Raw genomic sequence first — 20,482 nt, forward strand, 5'->3', positions numbered from 1 at the left:
AGCAGGAAATACCAACAGCACAACCAACAACGTCAACAACAACACCAGGGAACACAAGCCACAACGTCAGCATCAGAACAATAGCGACCGCCAGCACACCACAGCAAAACGCTGTCAATGACTTACAACCACAGACTGACATGGACACTGAAACGTCAGAACGTCAGCGAAAAGGAAGAATGAAGACTGTCCAGCTACACTACGAGAAAGAAAAAAACGAAATCAGCCAAAACAGCATTAGATACACCGGCAACAACTCCACCAAACACTAAACAAACCCAACAACAAGGTACCACCAGCGCATCAACCCAAATCTCCGAATATCTTACTTCTGGAAAAGACAAGAGCTGCTGATACTGCTTCTACAGTTTTAATATTGTCAGCTAGTGTAAAACACACACAAAAAACAGCCCACCCTGAAACCACAAAATGCCAGTACTGCAATAACCTGATCAAAAGCAGACAGGCAATCAAGCACCACGTAGTAAAACACCCAGACACCACTGTCTTCCAATGCGGATATGGTCTAACAAACCTATACACAAGGAACGATATAGAACAACACGTCAAGGACAATAACCCTGACAATGACCTCTGTCACAATGAAATCTTTACATCCTGATCCCAGACAAATGAATATTTTATATTATACGCAGACGACAGGACATAAACAGACAAAACATCTACCAGACAACTATATTCTTCACCAAATTTCATTGTTTGCTTCTGCTATAAAATCGACATTTTCAAATCAAGATTATCTAAATTTAATTATTAAAAGTATAAATACTTGAATTTAAATTAATTTTTTTTTTTACTTTAAATGTAAATGAAAAGATCGACGTATTTACTGGATGATTTAAAGTGAGAGCCAGTGGCGTAGCCAGGATCGTCTCAAGGGGGGGGGGGGGTTCCAATTTTTACCCGGGGACAAACTTTCGATTTGCACCCCCCCCTCAAACTTTCGATTTGCACCCCCCCCCCCCCCTCAAACTTTCGATTTGCACCCCCCCCCTCAAACTTTCGATTTTGCACCCCCCCCCCCTCAAACTTTCGATTTGCACCCCCCCTCATACTTTTTATATATACCGAGGGGTCTATGGGGGGGGGGGGGTTATGACCCCCCCTAACCCCCCCCCCTGCCTACGCCACTGGTGAGAGCTAAACTTGGTAGAGCTAAATTGAGAGTTTAGACCGGAAGACTTAAAAGACTTAAAGCAAGAAAACTTACATTCGTCATCCATAGCTAGTTGTGTTTCCAAGTTAGATAGTTAATGCTGTCTGTGGCTTGTTTAGCTGTTGAGTTTTAAAAAAATATGAGATTAGTGGATAAATGTGGCATTAGTGATGGGGTTTAGGGGTTGGGGGGAGGGAGTTGGTGGGTGGGGTATAATAAATGATAAAACGGCACGATGTGCTATCAGTGTTTCTTCCAGACTTTTTTCTCCCGGGGGGGGGGGGGCGGACAACAGTTTCCGGGGGGGGGGGGGGCACTGGTAAAAGTATATGTTTTCTATATAAATTCCATTTCGTTCGGGGGGGGGGGGGGAGGTAGACTTTCTTCGGGAGGGCTCTGCCCCCCCCCCCTCCTCCGAAGAGATGCCTGGAAGAAACTCTGTGTGCAATTACCACCTGTTTATTACAGTAGTTTTTTGAAAACATGTTCGGTTCTTAAATAGCTGGTTCTTAGAATGTACGTAAGCTTACAAATTTACCTTACAAATTTCATCCATAATCGAGTGCTTGAGGGGGGTGGGGGGGGGGGTGAGGTGGGTGGGAAGGAACGAAGGTATGAAAGAGATAGTGTGGACAATCTTCAAGGAGCAAACATATCTCAGATACCCTCAATCACCCGTCAGATATCACGGATAGCAATAGACACCCGTTCAATCTACTGCACCTACACACATACTCGGAAAGGAAAATATTCTTTGCAAAGCTAAAATAATAATAACTTTTTGGCTTGTCAAACACGATATTTAAAATGATAATAACATTAGTATCGACTTTATGGCAAGAACGATAACTGTAAAAAAATGGTCACTTGTACTGAGGAAGAGTTATCTACATGTTTTATCAAATACGTAACTGCACATGTCAATACAAGAATTCCCATATTATTTCTTATATTCAGAGTTTTTTCCTCCGCCCCACCCCCCCCGAACGAAATGGAATTTATATCGACAATATATACTTTTAACTGTATCCGCCCCCCCCCTTCCTTCGAAAATGTTTATCCGCCGAAAATTTCAAGTGCACCCCCCCCCCCCCGGGAGAAAAAAAGTCTGGATGAAACACTGCTTATATTACTTGCCAGCCATATCTATTTTTCAAAAGTAAAATTAGAAAAAAAACATCTAAGTATCGTAACTTATATGCCGAATGTTTTCACTATTGTAAAACATTTAACCATCCGTTCGGTCGGTATATTATAGGCGAATATTAGACTTACACTTCATTAACACAAGCCAGACTTCACTAGCAGTGCCGATTTCTCAACTGTCGTATAAAAGTGACCTTGACCTTATCAGCTCTCGTGTAGTGTAGTGAGGGTCATAAAACATTCCCCCCCTCTCCCGCCCCGACCCAAACTTTTTTTTGTCTTGTCGTTATCGTGATACCCATGCCCCGTAACTTATTTTATGTGCGCCACCCCCCACCCTTAGCCCCATATCCCCATACCGAGGCCCACCCCCTATACCGCTGATATCCCTCATAATCATCAGCCCTGCAATACATACTATTTCCATAATGCTTCACTCTACCTTCCCCTTATACCTTCTTCATCGACTTTTCCTAATATTGTCCAAGATACTTGGCGCAGGTGAAGTAGAGTTCATCTGTTCATCTCACCCTACAGACCTCGGTACATGAAGGGATATTGAGGTCGACACTGTACCTTCTCATTCCCTCAATAAAAAAGTTTTAACGTCCCGTCCCGTCTAACTTCAGCCACAACACACAACTTATAAGCTTGTTACCTTAATCCGTACCTCAACGAAAACACTTTTTACATACATAGGTCCCCAAACTATGGGTTGCGACCCAGGGGGGGGGGGGGGTCGAGAAGGGCTTTCTGGGGGGGGGGGGGGGGGTCGCCAACTGGTAGACTAAACTCTAGCAATGAAAAAAAAAACAACCTTAAATATGTAGAAGATTATCTGAGATTCGGCTTTACTGACATTATTGGAACTGGAATAGAGACGAAACTATGCGTACTGTGCTAAGTTGTTTTAAGTCATAAGTCTAAGAAACTTTCAAAACTAAAACGTCATTTTGAGACGAGTCATTCGGAACACACCATAAAAAATATGGAGTTCTTTCGTCGGCATGTACTGGAATCCCCAATAATTAATTTCACCATTTTCAACATGCAGCGTTTGATGAGATTTTCTCCTATTGTGTTTTTTTGTTTTTTGCTTGGCAATTTCTATCGCGACATCATTTGATGCTTGCACTAACGCTGTGTTTCCTTGGTGAAAACTTTCTGTTCGATTAAGTCTCTGACGTTTGCAACTAGCTTTATGCCGACGAAAGAACTCCATATCTTTTTTGGTGTGTTCCGAATGAATCGTCTCAAATGACGTTTAAGTTTTGGAGATTTCATAAACTCGTGACTGAGAACAACTTTGTACAGTACGCATGGCCTCTTAACTATTCCATTTTTAATGATGTTAGTAAAGACGAATTTCAGATATTCTTCTAAATATTTATGTTTTGCTTCTCATTACTAAGGTTTAGTATACCAGTTGGCGACCCCCCCCCCCCCCCCAGAAAGGCCCACGGGTTCCCAAACTGCGAGTCGCGACCCCCAGTTTGGGAACCCATGGTTTAGATCGAACGTAGGCGCTATTGCGCTAACGGGAAAGCCCAGGGTGCCAAATAGCACCCTGCAGGGGCGTCGGAGGCCGCGTCTGATTCGATAAAGTCAACGATGATCGTTGTCCATCGAGTCTTTAGTATGTGTAACCTTTTTTTTAAAAAAACACGTTGGTGCCATAGTGCTCAACGGGGACCCTAGGGCGCTTCGGGTCAGGCAATATCTAGGGCGCCATGGACTATAGTTGAACTCCTTACCCGCCATGCAGGACGCCCCATTAACGGATACCAAGTGCTAAGTTAGCCGCTCTGGAGCTCTGGGCGCCAAACCGTGTGTACTAAAAAATCGCACGCTTCCGGCCCATAAGAAATTTTAATTTGAATTTTTTCGCAGAAACCTTCTCGGGAGTATTTTCATCAACTACTCAAAGTTTCATGGCACTCGGATGAACTGATCGAACCGCATCCGACATTTTGAAATTTTTTTTTTATTGTAGAAACCTCCCCAGGAGTATACCCAACAACTGCCCAAAGTTTCATGGCGATCGGATGAAAGATGTAGTAATGCATAAAAGACAGACACACATACATTGCTTTTCATATATATCTTTATATATATATATATATATATATATATATATATATATATATATATATATATATATATATATATATATATATATATATATATATATATACATATATATACATATATATATATATATATATATATATATATATATATATATATATATATATATATATATATATATATATATATACACATATATATATATATATATATATATATATATATATATATATATATATATATACATATATACACACAGAAAATAATGAAAACATTACATTTTAATTAAAAATATGTTTAAGAATCAAGGGAGATAAGGAGCATTTAATTTCCAATAAAGAGTTACTATCATGGGAAAAATGAAACAGAAAATATTGTATACATAGTTTGTTATTACACTTTATATATGTATTTAAACATAATAAAGGATGGTTCGACACACTTTTTTTTCTATTATTATAAGATTTATGATCTTAATTTAGTCTAAATAAAAAAACTCTTAAGGGTGTTAAATAAACTATTTACAAATGTAAGAACCTGCGATTAAAAGTCATTGATACTCCAAACGAAATCAGGTTAAACAATTGTTCAACTAAGTTATACAAAAAATAAAAAAAAATAAAAATAAAACATAAAAAATAAAATACAAAACCAATTTACACATTTGCATTTTCAGGTTGGTTATTTTAATTTTTTTTATATTTAGACGTTTTGTATTAGATCTATGTATAAGTAAACCATCTTAAATGAATGAAAGTGGGCTACAAGTAAGAAAGAAATATTACTATTGTAAATATGTATCAGTCCTCACAAGCCGATGATGAAAACTGTAATACTAAAGCGAACACACACAACTGACGCTGGCGAGAAAAAAAAGATAGTGCACATTAACTGGTATAGTAGAAGGCAAGGTCATAGATCTAGTTCGAGTCTAGTTTGTACCCGATCATTTAAGTTTATTTATTGTAAAATATTTATTGCAAAATAGACAAAGACTAGGAATCGAACAAAAACTGCTTCAAATGCTGAGAATACTACAAAAGAGGGTTACAGTTAGCATATTTACACAGTCCAGCAGTCAACTGGGAAATCCAATGCTGCAGAAATTAACGACAATCAAGAGGAAGAAGAAACATCCGCTCCCAGAAGAGTTGAAAGAGGTTTAAATAAGGACACGCTTTTAGGACGAGTTGGTAGGGGTCCGGAAACCAGAGGCTCAGAAGAGCACCCTGCACTTATTTTTCCTGTAGCAACAAATGCTACGTACAGAAAATCTAATGGCGAACTTATGACCAAGACTTACTGGCACAGGGTTTGTGTTTTTAGGCCTAGTCTCAGAGAGAATGTTGCCACCAGAAATCATCCAAAGATATCTGGATGATAATAAAAGAGAACAGACCACAACCTCAGTTATTGCTGATATGAGTGTTTCTCAACAGAAGGGCTGCCCCGAAGGAGAAAACTAACATCCACATTTATAGCCTTGTATAGTTTTGTATGATTTGGTACATAAAGGTCCATTTTAATTTGTAGTTCCATTTTACTGCGATTGCAAAGTATTACATGAAGTTGCAGTTGTATAGATGGTGTTCATTTAAAGATATGATAAAATACTACCATGTTTAAAAAAAAAGAGTTATAACGTGAAGTTTTAATTCTAAGGTTTTTGGCAAGTGTATGTTAACTATATACATGGAGCTACGAAGTTAATTCGTGCCGTAACATTGCTTGTATAATAAATTGTTCGTATCTCAATGCTGTTATCTCCATTAAAATTTCATGAAATACCATTATTCCAGTTATTTTTGTTACGAATTTTTAATAAGAAAATTATATTTACAAGTGAAAAATGTTACACAAAACACAATAAAGGAAAAAGTAAACAAATAAACTTGTTTTATAAGGTGTATATTTCTTTTGAACTAGTTTACTGATGCTGCTGGCGGAGGTGTTTATACATATCTACATCTACATCTGTATTTATGTATATATATATATATATATATATATATATATATATATATATATATATATACATATATATATATATATATATATATATATATACATGTATGTATATTATTATATAAGTATGTATAGATATTTGTATATATATATGTACAAATATATATATATATATATATATATATATATATATATATATATATATATATATATATATATATATATATATAAGTATAAATATACACATTTAAATAAATATTATTCTCATATACGTAATGATAAGTCTAACTTTATTCAACTGGCCTATTTAACATAATAGGCAGAATTTACTTCTTCAACTTTTATAAACTATATAAAATATAAGTAAACGTTTTTTATTTTCATGTTCCTATGCAAATTGCAAAGCAATTTGATCGGTAGTAAAAATAAAATAAAATTTTTTGTACAGCTCAACAGTATGTTATTCTGTACGTAAGCTGTTCTTATAGCGTCAAACGTAGTTAAAAAAAAACAACTCAAGTGACAGCAAACAGAGCCTACCTGTCAAAAATATCAATCATTTTTTTTATTAAATATTCAAGCCTCGGTTTTTGAAACTCCACAGAAATCGAACTGTGACAAACGACAACATCGATTTTTTTTTTCCCGCACTGCTTTTGATGTTTAAAAAAAATACCACGCGTAAACTTAAAAACTGAATCTGTTTAGGCCTATTCAACGAAACATCGAAATGTAAATGATGTGATTTAGAAACAACTTCACAGGTTAGTCCTATAAAAGATTAACACACGATTATAGAGATGTGAAATAGAACTCAGTCCCCCCCTTACCTGTAGTGGGTTGATACCAGCCAACTCGCCATTCCCCGCAGACGTGTCGAGTTCCTCCAGGACATGCACCGTTTCCCGCTCTGCTCTATCAAAGAACCATTCGATCTATTGAATTGCTAACGATTGTTGTATCGATTTGTCGCACCCCCCACCCCTCACCCCCGCCGCGCGTCTGTGTAGATCTCACACCGTTCACAGACCAAGCGTGTCTCACACGTGAACAATTGAGATAGTTCATACACATATAGGGCCTACATAACACACACGCATACTCACACAGTCATACACACGCACATCCAAACACATTTATACAAGCACATACAAACACATACATAAACCGTGTATCTATGTATACACACATACACTAATGTATACTAAAACACCCATCCATGTATATTCGTAAATACCAAACTTCACTTAACATACAATAAGTAAATAACTGTATACATAAATTATAACATCAAACTAATGTATAGAGTACATGTTCACACACACACACACACACATACACATACACGTATACACATGAACACACACATAAATACACACGCACAAACACACACACACACACACACACACACACACACATATATATATATATATATATATATATATATATATATATATATACATATATATATATAGGCCTATACACATATATATATATATATATATATATATATATATATATCGTTGGTATGTGAATTCCCCATTTTTTCAACAAAAAAACTGTGAACACAGTGAACCTTTGCCAACAGAACTGTTGAGTTTGTACCCAATACAGTGCGTCGTTTGTTCAATAAGAAAAAAAAAGTGTCGCAGCGAACTAGTACGATTTTTAGATAAGCTTTGTCAGGAGAGATCAATACTCGATAATCGATAGATCTCAAGATTTAAGATTACTGCTAATGGAAAGGCAGGAAAAAAAAATAATGTTTGGTACGATTGAACAGATCCATGTGTTTGGTAGAGATAATCGATACATGATTGGTTATCGATACGGTGCTTGTGTTTCATGCGAGAAAGTTAAGTTTATAATTTGTTTAGATTTGTATTGTAGTTACTGAGGCAAGGTTCTGTTTTAGGCTTCAACCGATTCTTTTTATGTTAGTAGTACTCTCATTAGTAATTCTTATGGTAAAACAAGGGCTACTAGCTTACCCCCGTAATTTGTATTAGTTCTTCGGATAAAGCGCGATCTAGATCCAAAGTCGGATTCGGTTTACAATTAGGTCTAGGCAGTAGCGTAGCGAGGGGGGGGGGGGACATATGTCCCCGGGCGCCGACCTTAGGGGGCGCCAAAATGGGTCGAAAAAATAAATTGAAAGGTCGAAAGTTTGAGGGCGGGGTGCATATCGAAATCTTGAGGGGGGGGGGGTGCAAATCGAAAGTTTGAGGTAATGTTTGTCCCCGGGCGCCGGGAAGGGTCGTTACGCCTCTGGGTCTAGGGGATACTGTTAGGCTTTGAGTACTATAAAAAAGGTTGTGACTGGTTTTTGGGTTAGGACTAGAGCTGTAAAACCACCCAGCTCCGATGGTGAAAATTAAACGGTCAGGCAGTGATTCTTCCAGACTTTTTTCTCCTGGGCTGGGGGGGGGGGGGGGGAAGACGACTTGATATTTTCGGGGGGGGGGGACAACAACATTTTCCGGGTGGGGGGGGGCGGTAGACTTTCTACAAAGAGATGCCTGGAAGAAACTCTGCGGTCAGGGTAATACTGGCCACGTAATTCACATACAGAAACAGATGCACTCTGCTTCACCTGCTTTATTGATCGTCATGACACCGTGTGTTGGCGAAGACGTTTGCGATGTTTTTCCGTATGGGCGATTTTTATGTTTCTTATTACTGGTGTGTGCTATATTTATGTTATGGGTTATGTTATGTGCTACCATTATGTTATGTGCTACCTTCGTGTTATGAGCTACCATCATGTTATGAGCTACCATCGTACTACCATCATGTTATGAGCTACCGTCGTGCTACCATCATGTTATGAGCTACCGTCGTGCTACCATCATGTTATGAGCTACCATCATGTTATGGGCTACCATGTTATGTGGTACCATCATGTTATGATGAGCTACCATCATGTTATGAGTTACCATCATGTTATGAGGTACCATCATGTTATGGGCTACCATAATTTTATGAGCTACCATCATGTTATGTGCTACCATTATGTTATGAGCTACGACCACGTTATAAGCTACCATCATGTTATGTGCTACCATCATGTTATGTGCTACCATTATGTAACGAGCTACCATCATGTTATGAGCTACCATCATGTTATTAGCTACCATCGTGTTACCATTATCTTATGTGCTACCATTGTGTTATGTGCTACCATCATGTTATGAGCTACCAAAGTGCTACCATCATGTTATGAGCTACCATCATGTTATGAGCTACCATCATGTTATGAACTACCATACTGCTACCATCATGTTGACTGAATCATTTGTGCTCCATTGGGAGCAAAGGGCTGCAATCACACCTTTCCACTGGACTCTGTTTTGGGCAGCTCTCCTTATATATGCCCACGTGAGTCCAGTAACCTTTACCTATTCTTCTACCGATGTGCTGCCATTATGCTATGTGCTACCATCATATTATATGCAACCATCATTTTTATCTTCTAACATAATGATATGTGATACCATCATAGGTAACGTGCTTCTCTCGTTGATACGTGTCTATGTTAGTGTGAATATATTCAGGCGATGAAAGACTGAAAGGTAATACCCTACTCCTTGACCTTTCATTGAAGTTATAATCTAGTAGATCCAACACTGATTCTTACATTATGCTAGTGCTGGTAGAAAGAGCCAATTCTGTTAGGCACCATGATAAGTCTGTTTCCATAGTTCACAATTTGTTTCCAATAGAAATTATTATACTTAAAAATATAGTTGTATGGACCATCCATACTTTTAATTATTTGCGCGCTATATGGGAGACAATTCAATAATTGCCATAATTCTTCATTGAATTACTTCCTTTAAATTGAAGAGCATAGGATATATATTCCTTATTAAGCCACAAATAACATTCACACCAGGCAAATAATTAAAATTATGTTTATATTAAAAAATAATGTTTATTGTTAAAAAATGTAATTAATAGTCATCTATCAGTAACTACATATTTTTACAAACTAAAATCATATTTGGAAAATAAATTCGAATTTTACTGAATTAGCACGAGAATGTCATCCTTTGATATGTTTTTACTCTTACAGAAAATGGCACAAAAACCATTATGACGAGATTTAAACGATTAACAAAAAATACTACATGTTGTCAATTTGAATAAAGTAATGTTCATAAGAACGATAATCTGTCTGTGACTAGGATTAGATTGTCGAACCTTGTTGAGAATACAAACAGTAGTGATATAGTTGAGAGAACTCAAATTTTGGTAGCACTCAGTCAGTGAAAACTTGGGAGCACACAGTCAGTGAAAACGTGGGAGCACTCAGTCAGTGAAAACTTTGGGAGCACACAGTCAGTGAAAACTTTGGGAGCACACAGTCAGTGAAAACTTGGGAGCACACAGTCAGTGAAAACTTGGGAGCACACAGTCAGTGAAAACTTGGGAGCACACAGTCAGTGAAAACTTGGGAGCACTCAGTCAGTGAAAACTTGGGAGCACACAGTCAGTGAAAACTTTGGGAGCACACAGTCAGTGAAAACTTTGGGAGCACTCAGTGAAAACTTGGGAGCACACAGTCAGTGAAAACTTTGGGAGCACACAGTCAGTGAAAACTTGGGAGCACACAGTCAGTGAAAACTTGGGAGCACACAGTCAGTGAAAACTTGGGAGCACACAGTCAGTGAAAACTTGGGAGCACTCAGTCAGTGAAAACTTGGGAGCACACAGTCAGTGAAAACTTTGGGAGCACTCAGTCAGTGAAAACTTGGGAGCACTCAGTGAAAACTTGGGAGCACACAGTCAGTGAAAACTTTGGGAGCACACAGTCAGTGAAAACTTGGGAGCACACAGTCAGTGAAAACTTGGGAGCACACAGTCAGTGAAAACTTGGGAGCACTCAGTCAGTGAAAACTTTGGGAGCACTCAGTCAGTGAAAACTTGGGAGCACTCAGTCAGTTAAAACTTTGGGAGCACTTAGTCAGTGAAAACTTTGGGAGCACTCAGTAAGTGAAAACTTGGGAGCACACAGTCAGTGAAAACTTGGGAGCACACAGTCAGTGAAAACTTGAAAGCACACAGTCAGTGAAAACTTGGGAGCACTCAGTCAGTGAAAACTTTGGGAGCACTTAGTCAGTGAAAACTTTGGGAGCACTCAGTGAAACCATTAAATGACTGTAAAAATACACGACACCGATTTCCTGTATACTAATCCATACACTCTTTATCTAATCTTTAATCCCATCCTCATCACCATTCCCAACACCATTCACACTATTTCCATCCACACCATACCAGACCCCCCAGCACCATCCCTACTTCATACACCCACACCAGCTGCACTCCACACTCTCATCTTCACACCAGACCCCCACCATCACCCCTACTTCACACACTCACACCCACCTGCACTCCACACTCTCATCTTCAGACCAGACCCCCACCATCACCCCTACTTCACACACTCACACCCACCTGCACCCCACACTCTCATCTTCACACCAGACCCCCACCATCACCCCTACTTCACACACTCACACCCACCTGCACCCCACATTCTCATCTTCACACCAGACCCCCACCACCCCCACCCAGTGGCGTAGCCAGGATCGTCTCAAGGGGGGGGGGGGGGGGTCCAATTTTTACCCGGGGACAAACTTTCGATTTGCATCCCCCCTCAAACTTTCGATTTGCACCCCCCCCCCCTCAAACTTTCGATTTGCACCCCCCCTCATACTTTTTATATATACCGAGGGGTCTATGGGGGGGGGGGGGGGTTATGACCCCCCCAAACCCCCCCTGCCTACGCCACTGCCCCCACCACATTCTCATCTTCACACCAGACCCCCACCACCACACCCACTTCACTCTCACTCTCACTTCAATCTCACGTCACACACCCACCTCCACCCCACACTCTCATCTTCACACCAGACCCCCCACCCCCACCACATCCCCACTTCACACACCCACCTCCACCCCACACTTCCATCTCCACACCAAATCTTCACCACCATTCCCACCCTCATCCCTAAGTATCACAATCACCAGAACACAAGAATATCACTAATGTAGGTGTCACCATCTGATAACAAGGGTTCAAATCCTTGTATCATAAACTGCTGGCTCCTCAGCCTCGTTCACTGAAAGTAAAAGTAAATTTAAGTTCAGCCAATTTATAATTATAGTTAAACACACATTTTAGTTTAGTCAATTTATAAACATAGTTAAATGCACTTTTTAGTTAAGCCAAATTGTAATCATGAGCCGACCCGCGGCATATCATACGCCGCTATTTAGTTGTTTTTTTTTACTTTTCAGTAATTCATAATTTGTGAATTCGACCGTACCAATGCTGCCACTGAAAATATTTGCCTTAAAACACTATTAGTTACCTCCTCTAAGTTTAAAATCGTTTCAAACTAAATTATCTGCCCCTAATAGCCGTCACTCAACCCGTCTCTACGATTGTAAAATGTAAATATTTAGCGTGAACCACAGCTCACCAGACCTTGCAGCTTGTTTTCTAACGTCTCCCAGAAGAGAATTATATATATAGATTGTTACAATAATCGTATTGTATTTTTAAATAAAAATTAGTTATAAGATACTAGCTACAATCCGTCAAATGCAACGAGTATTTTCATTCATTGCCCAGGTTTCATTCAATTACAGTCGAAAAATTAAATAATCTGTAAATATATATATATATATATATATATATATATATATATATATATATATATATATATATATATATATATATATATATATATATATATATATTAACATTCAGTTCGCATTGAGAAAATTTTTAAAAATAAAATAATGTTGAATTAATATCCTGCCTTATAAAAACGAAAGCAATTACGCACATGTATACTCACAAGTTATGGCGGGAACGTTCACCAGCACTTCCGTCTTCTGCTGGAGGTGGAAGTTCTGGTACACGCTGTCGTCTGCGTGGTGGTGGCTCTCGCGCTTCTTCTTCTTCTTCTTCAGCTGGGCGTGGCGCCTGAGGAAGACGGTGCACGTGACCACCAGGATCAGCAGGAGTGTGCCGCCGCAGACGATAGCAGCGATCTCGATCCACAGAAGCTCGTTGCTGCTGTTTACTGGGACAGGGGAGAGAATTGTGTAAACACGTCTATTTTGTTTAAAATAATGCGATGGCTAATTTCATATATATATATATATATATATATATATATATATATATATATATATATATATATATATATATATATATATATATATATATATATATATATATATATATATTTAAATAAATAATATGTATACACACATACACACACACACACACACATATATATATATATACATTTATATATATATATATATATATACATATATATATATATGAAATGAGCCCCCCCTACCGAACGAAACGGAATTTATATAGAAAATTTAAAATAGAAAATATATACTTTTAACAGTGTCCGCCCCCCCCCCCGAAAATTTAATGCGCTCCCCCCCCCCCCCCCCCCCAAATCTTTTTACGTACCCCCCCCCCCCCCGGAGAAAAAGTCTGGAAGAAACCCTGACTACATGATGATTAACTGTTCATTAATACTATTTTTGAACCGGACCATCTACAAATTCAAAATATATAATTTACAAACATATTTTTTACTGGAAAAACAAACAAGCTCCACTTACAGTAATTTGTGGGTTTTTTTTTGCACATTTATATATTTTTAATGTTGCTTGGCTAAGTGGTTTGTAGATTAAGATGAGAGTGGTGATGAAGTGGCCACGCCTTTTTCTCTCTACATTTTTTGGAGTGGTAAAAACACAAAGTCCTAATTAAACGCCGGTAACTACACCGCTAAGGGACGGTGTGGCCTAGCTGTAGAGCGTTAGACCGCTAAAACCCTTAAGTTTCGAGTTCAAATCCGCGTTTAAGTCAGTAGAACGTCCCTGAGTCCACCCAGTTTTGATGGGTACATAACTTACGTTAGAGAAAGTAAAGACGGCTGGGTATAGTGTTGACCATTCATATACCGAGGTCACAGAAACAGGTGAACTCTACTTCACTTGCCCCATGTAACGTCAGGCTTGGAAGGGGAACTTTACTTACTTAAACTACACCACTTGTCTGGGAATAAGAAAATTAATATCTAAAATAATTTCTTGACGTACCTGTGGGGTACTGCTTGAACACATTGAACCTCAAGTTCAGCACCCCAGCACTGTTGCTGACCACAAGCACATACGAGTTATTGCCCTTCTCTCTGTGGTCAAACAAGGTCACCGACACCAGCACAAAGGGCGGGGTAGTCTGGGCGTGGGTCACCTCATACAGGCTTACGTCTACTGGCGACCTTTGACCCATCTTTTCCGTTAGAAGTCCGATTTTGGTAGGCTTGGGGTACCCGTATAACTCAACGGTGTAGATGGTGTTTGTTCCGGGGGAGGCTTGGATCCCCGGGGTGAGGTCTGGGGAGGGGGAGTATCGCACTTGGAAAGGACCTGTAAAGATTAGTTTTGAATTTAAAACAACATCTTGTGTTAATTAATCAAAACTGTTATGTCTAAAATTTAGTATACAAAATTTACATAAAAGTGCAAATAATACTTTAAAATGCAGCTTTGAAAACAAAAACCTAAAATATATTTTAAACTTAGTTATCTGTCTTTCAGTAAACCCGTGTCATAATCTCACTAATCTTAATCAAAATTATGTTTTCAACCTGGCGGTTCGTTAGGTAGAGGAAGTAGAGTTCACCTGTTTCTTTGACCTCAGCATATGAAGAGATAATGTGGTCAGTACTATGCCGTTTCCTTACGTAATTCAGGTACAATTTGGATGTGGGTGGACTACAGGACGTTCTACAGACTCGAACCCGGTATCCGAACTAGAAACTTTCTGGTGTGTAGTCGTGAACACTACCATTCGACCACGCCAACCCATAAATCTACATAAAACCTCATCAAAGATCTTACAGAAGACATTAATCTCAAGCGACGCGTAGTTTCCATAGCCAGTGGTCTCAGTCCTGCAGTAGTAGCGTCCTGAATCCTTACAGGTCACGTTAGCAATGGTCAACTTAATCCTTCCGGTCTCAGACCGCAGCTGCCGGACCTGGCCCAGCACACTTCCGGTTAGAACCAGAGTGGCGGCACGCACGGACTGCAGGAGACAGAGGAGGGTGACGTCCAGCCCAGTTTGGGTCACAAGAGAGGTAGCACCATTGGCGGTAAACACGATGTCCTCAACATCGGCTGGGAATGATGAAAAAAAAAGATACTATCATGTATATATATATACATATATATATATATATATATATATATATATATATATATATATATATATATATATATATATATATATATATATATATATATATATATATGCCGACACTTTCATATACATGCATACATAAACATGTATTTTTTTTTTTTTGTTAATAACCTAGAACATATATAAACCTATATATGTACAGTCTCTCTATATATACTATATACTATTTTTATATACATATGCATTATATATAGCCTACAGATATATAAATACATTAATGTACACACACACAGATACACAGATTGGTCTATATATATATATATATATATATATATATATATATATATATATATACATATATATATATATATACATATATATATATATATATATATATATATATATATATATATATATAAATACACAGCCTTCTCTAACCCATCTATATTTACATATATATATATCTCTATGATGAGCACTCACCTTCGGTAGCGGATCTTATATCTCTTTCCTCGTTCAACAGCTCTGTGCCATTTATCACATCAACTACAGAGAGCAACGCTGAAATATAAAAACGCACTATCTGACAGATACACTACTGAATAGCATGGTTATATTATCATCCCCCATCAACGTTCCGTGTCTAAGATACTGGTTTCCACCCCTATCACTAAAAAATTCTTGATTTATTATCGAATTACAAAAAGAAATCTAAGTAACTACATTTAAAAAGAAAATTAAGTAAATTTTACTCATACCTAAAACAACAAGACTACACTTCATGCTCTTCAACGATTTGACGAGACGCTTCAATCTAAGACAAAAGGTATAGTATTTATCATTATCGATTTCGTTTGAAAATATCATAAAAGCAACTTTATTCTATGTTTTACGCAGACATATGAAATCATACATCTGCCCTATATTGTGTATTGTACACATTGAAAAAAAATATGTAGCCTGTCCATTTTTTTTAAATTTCTATATACTCATTTGGTATATTACACATTTGTGTGTTATTTTAATATACTCATGTTTTATATTTGTGTACGTGTTTTCTGTCTTTATTGTATACAAATTATGTTTATATCCATTTTCCCATTTTGTGTATAACACTTTTCGTACAATATCTACATTTGCATTTACATGTTATACTTGTTACCACACCGATGTGTGTGGGCTACTTTGTATACAGAGTAATAATTTGACCAATGCCAGTTTGGGAAAATAATTCTAATAAGTAAAATTCCTAATCAATTTTTTAAAAATTAAATTTTTATTTTAAAGGTGTAGAGTTTCGCTTCCATACTCATATCTGGCGGGGTTTAGCCAGTAGAACAATTATTAAAAAAATATAATAGAAAACGACAATTATTTAACGATATAATGTTTAGTATTTTAAACGGTTTTTTTGTGTTGTTAATGAAACGAGTTAATATACAAACATCACTAGATAAGTTTATAACATCAGTTAATTAGATTTTATTGAAAACATATCTGCTAGTTTTCTATCTCTGTTAACTTCTTAATAGGCTCCATACACAAACTAATATCGCGATGTGATATTAAAATTAACGTTTAATTCTTAAAAATCACAAACCTATTTATTTGAACAAGACCAAGACCAAGCATTAAGGAGCATCTTCGTTTCTGTTTTAAGAAGTGGGTTTATGACATTTAAAAAAATTAGGTATCCTGCTAGCGGCTAGGCTTATGATGCAGGCTTATTTAATGAATCATAATATTTTGTGCTGTTTAATTAAGCTAGCTAATGTGCACTAAGATTTAATTATCCTGTTTATGAACTCAACATAATGTGTCTCCCCATAAATTGTGGAATAAAGGGGTTGGGTGGTGGTGGCCCATTAATGTTTAGATAGGAAGAGGCCGGTCCATTAATAGTGAACTAATGGGGTGGCCCATTAATTGTCGAGTAGGGGGAGGCTGGTCCATTAATGATGGGGTAGGAGGAGGCTGGTCCATTGATAGTGGAGTAAGGGCAGGGGTTAGCTCATTAATGGTGAAGCAAGGGAGGGGGTAAGTGGCCCATTAATTGTCGAGTAGGGGAGGCTGGCCCATTAATGATGGGGTAGAAGGAGGCTGGTCCATTAATAGTGGAGTAAGGAGGTGACCAATTAATGGTCGAGTAGGGTGAGGCTGGTCGATTAATGATGGAGTTAGGGCAGGGGCTAGCTCAATAATGGTGGAGTTAAGGGGCGGTGGCTCATTAATGGTGAAGGGAAGGCTGGCCCCGCCATGATTAAAGCTCTAGAACTTCAGGTGAACCAAAATGCCCCTAAACTCTATAAAAATATATAAAAGGGGGAGGGGTGTGACAAAACACATATTTGGGCCTCGGGTGATTTTTAGCGTTGACTAAACGTAAGATTAATCCCCGTGTGAATCCCAAACATCCCCCGTACACAACCCGCGTGCGACGGGTTGGCATGGCTAGAAAAAATCAATTTCAAACGGTATTATTTATTAAATGTGTATCTTAAATTTAGCGGTATCTAATATCTTAAACATCTAAAAGTAATGACTTAAAATCTTAAATCTACGGGTGTTTATTTCTTCTTCGTGCTTAATTTTAGTGTTGAAAGGGATGCCCTCCAACACAATTAAGTATACGTGTCGACTGGTTATGCGTCATTTTAAGGCCATTGACTCCGATTTCAGCCTGCTTTTCTTTTTGGATTTGGTTCCATGGCTTTGTCCAACCAAGAGCAAACTACAAGGCAGCAGTTGATTTGATATCTTAAAAATTTTAAAGGAACTACTAAAAATCTTACATATATATTTAATAACTAAGAAATCTAAAGGAAACTATATGATTTCTTACATCTAACATTTAATATCACCCACCTGTTTTATTGTTTTATCCTTTCTACAACAGCACCACAGGTAACAGGTACCTTAATTCTTCCTTCGCGGACTTGACACAATCACAATCATCTTCCTCACACAATCCTCATTCAAATACAAGTTAACAATCCTACACTCCCTAAATCTTTAACACTGAAATTCAACTTGCTTTAAAAGCAAAATGTTACTGGCGTATTGAATACATGACATTTAGTCGACTTATAATCCACAAAGTAATCGTCGAACTGAAATAAAGGGGGGGGGGGGTAGAGTGGGGGGGGGGGGGGGGGCGTGTGAATCACACTTGTGTGACAACCGGAACCATGAAATTGAAAACATTTCAAAAAACTTTTCTTTTCACCTTTTCAGTCTGCTTAGACCCATGTTCAAGTGTACAGGTGGCGAATAGGGAGAAAAAAAAAATCAATACTCCATGCGCGTTGAAGCGTGAAAACGGTAAAAAAAATTTCGTGTATTTTTTTTCTTCTTCTTTCAGTTCCTTGCAATTCAAATTGGACGCTATTAAGGAGAGGTGCAAGTTTAATGGGGACGGTAAACAGAGGAGACGGAGGCCGGTGTTAAACCCACATCAGATCTTTTCTATCGGCCTTTGACGTTCTTGTTTCACACTGCGGTGAAGTATTTGTGTCGGCGTTTTCAAATAGGGCTATTGAATGTCGTTTCTCTTCACAAAATACAGAAATAGTTTTATTCATGGGTATGCATATATATATATATATATATATATATATATATATATATATATATATATATATATATATATATATATATATATATATGTATACATTGATTCTGTGCACCTGCAGACTCTCACAACTTATGTTAATATATTAAAACCTGCAATCCCACAATAAATCACTCACGCCTTATGTACTGCAGGGTAAGAAACATATTGTCAAATTCATAGAAAATGAATATACAATAAATTTAAGAGCCAAATCGAGCAGTATGTTATAAACAAATTTAATATAAAACCAAGCAGTATATATATCAAAACAAAGTGTCAATATTTAATATTGATGACATTTCCAAACCTATAATATAAAGAGCAGCTAATACCAGCTTTTTACAAAGTTCGATAAAACATTGCCACATGATATAAAATAAATTTTAATAAATCGACTAAAGTGAGACAACTGCGTTTATTCAAATTAAGTAAAATGTTATTTTGGTTATTTCCCTTACTTCAATATTCATGTTCGCTTAGCTAATTCTGAAACGTTGAAATTATCAACTAAGATTAGTAGCAGAATAATAACAACTACAGCAACATATTTTTGTAATGAATTGAAACAAAACGTATCACAGATTTTCTTTAATAAAAATTTCAACAAACCTATACCGTTTATTACGTAACGATAGGTTTTTCAATACAACACCATCACCACCATTCATGTCTCAACAACAATGATCATCTTGTGTTCAACATCTAGAGTCAGGTTCTAGGGTCAGATGTTTGCCGCATCTGTCTTCAGTTACTTTTTGGACTTATTTTGGTCCGGTCAAAGTTATTCATGGTAATCTAATCCGCTGTTATTGTTCGGTTTATCCTAATTTGTTAGATAACTATCCTCTCTATCCCTATCCACTTTATCCCTATCCTCTCTATCCCAGTCATCTTCTGCCCTCTCTATCCCTTTCCTCCATTTCAACATGACGACCAATTAAAAATATTTCTAATTAAATTTGACCACAATTTTAGGTATTCTAACTACCTCGACTTACTTTTATCATCAGAATTGAAAGCACTCACATTATGAAAGTCAACGCATTAATAATAATAATTTTAAAAAGTAATAATAATAATAATAATAGTAATAATAATAATAATAATAATAATAATAATAATAATAATAATAATAATAATAATAATAATAATAATAATAATAATAATAATAATAATAATAATAATAATAATAATAATAATAATAATAATAATAAATAAAAAAATAATCCAACCGTATTAT

At 37.2% G+C, this 20,482-nt stretch overlaps 2 protein-coding genes across 3 annotated transcripts in view; both read right to left on the minus strand.

Annotated features, from left to right (window-relative positions):
- LOC131948637 (uncharacterized) overlaps nucleotides 1–7,016 on the minus strand; it is a 40,857-nt gene extending 33,841 nt beyond the window's left edge. For both annotated transcript variants that reach the window (XM_059310252.1, XM_059310250.1), the window contains exons 1-2: nucleotides 6,917–7,016; nucleotides 1,232–1,296 (exon numbers count right to left, since the gene is read on the minus strand). In XM_059310252.1, the coding sequence (XP_059166235.1) occupies nucleotides 1,232–1,244 (13 nt within the window). In that variant the 5' untranslated portion in view covers nucleotides 1,245–1,296; nucleotides 6,917–7,016. The remainder of the gene's footprint in view (nucleotides 1–1,231; nucleotides 1,297–6,916) is intronic.
- A 5,349-nt stretch (nucleotides 7,017–12,365) lies between these two features.
- LOC131948642 (uncharacterized) lies at nucleotides 12,366–17,237 on the minus strand. The gene is made up of 7 exons (XM_059310256.1): nucleotides 17,230–17,237; nucleotides 16,388–16,443; nucleotides 16,113–16,190; nucleotides 15,329–15,607; nucleotides 14,525–14,854; nucleotides 13,249–13,476; nucleotides 12,366–12,504 (listed from the first exon to the last, which is right to left on the minus strand). The coding sequence occupies exons 2-7, from the start codon at nucleotides 16,410–16,412 to the stop codon at nucleotides 12,461–12,463; spliced, it is 984 nt and encodes a 327-aa protein (XP_059166239.1). The 5' UTR covers nucleotides 16,413–16,443; nucleotides 17,230–17,237; the 3' UTR covers nucleotides 12,366–12,460.
- Nucleotides 17,238–20,482: the final 3,245 nt, after the last annotated feature.

This window comes from Physella acuta, unplaced genomic scaffold (genome assembly GCF_028476545.2).
Source record: "Physella acuta isolate Inbredline_101_S28 unplaced genomic scaffold, ASM2847654v3 ptg000654l, whole genome shotgun sequence".
NCBI classification, from domain to species: Eukaryota; Metazoa; Mollusca; class Gastropoda; family Physidae; genus Physella; species Physella acuta.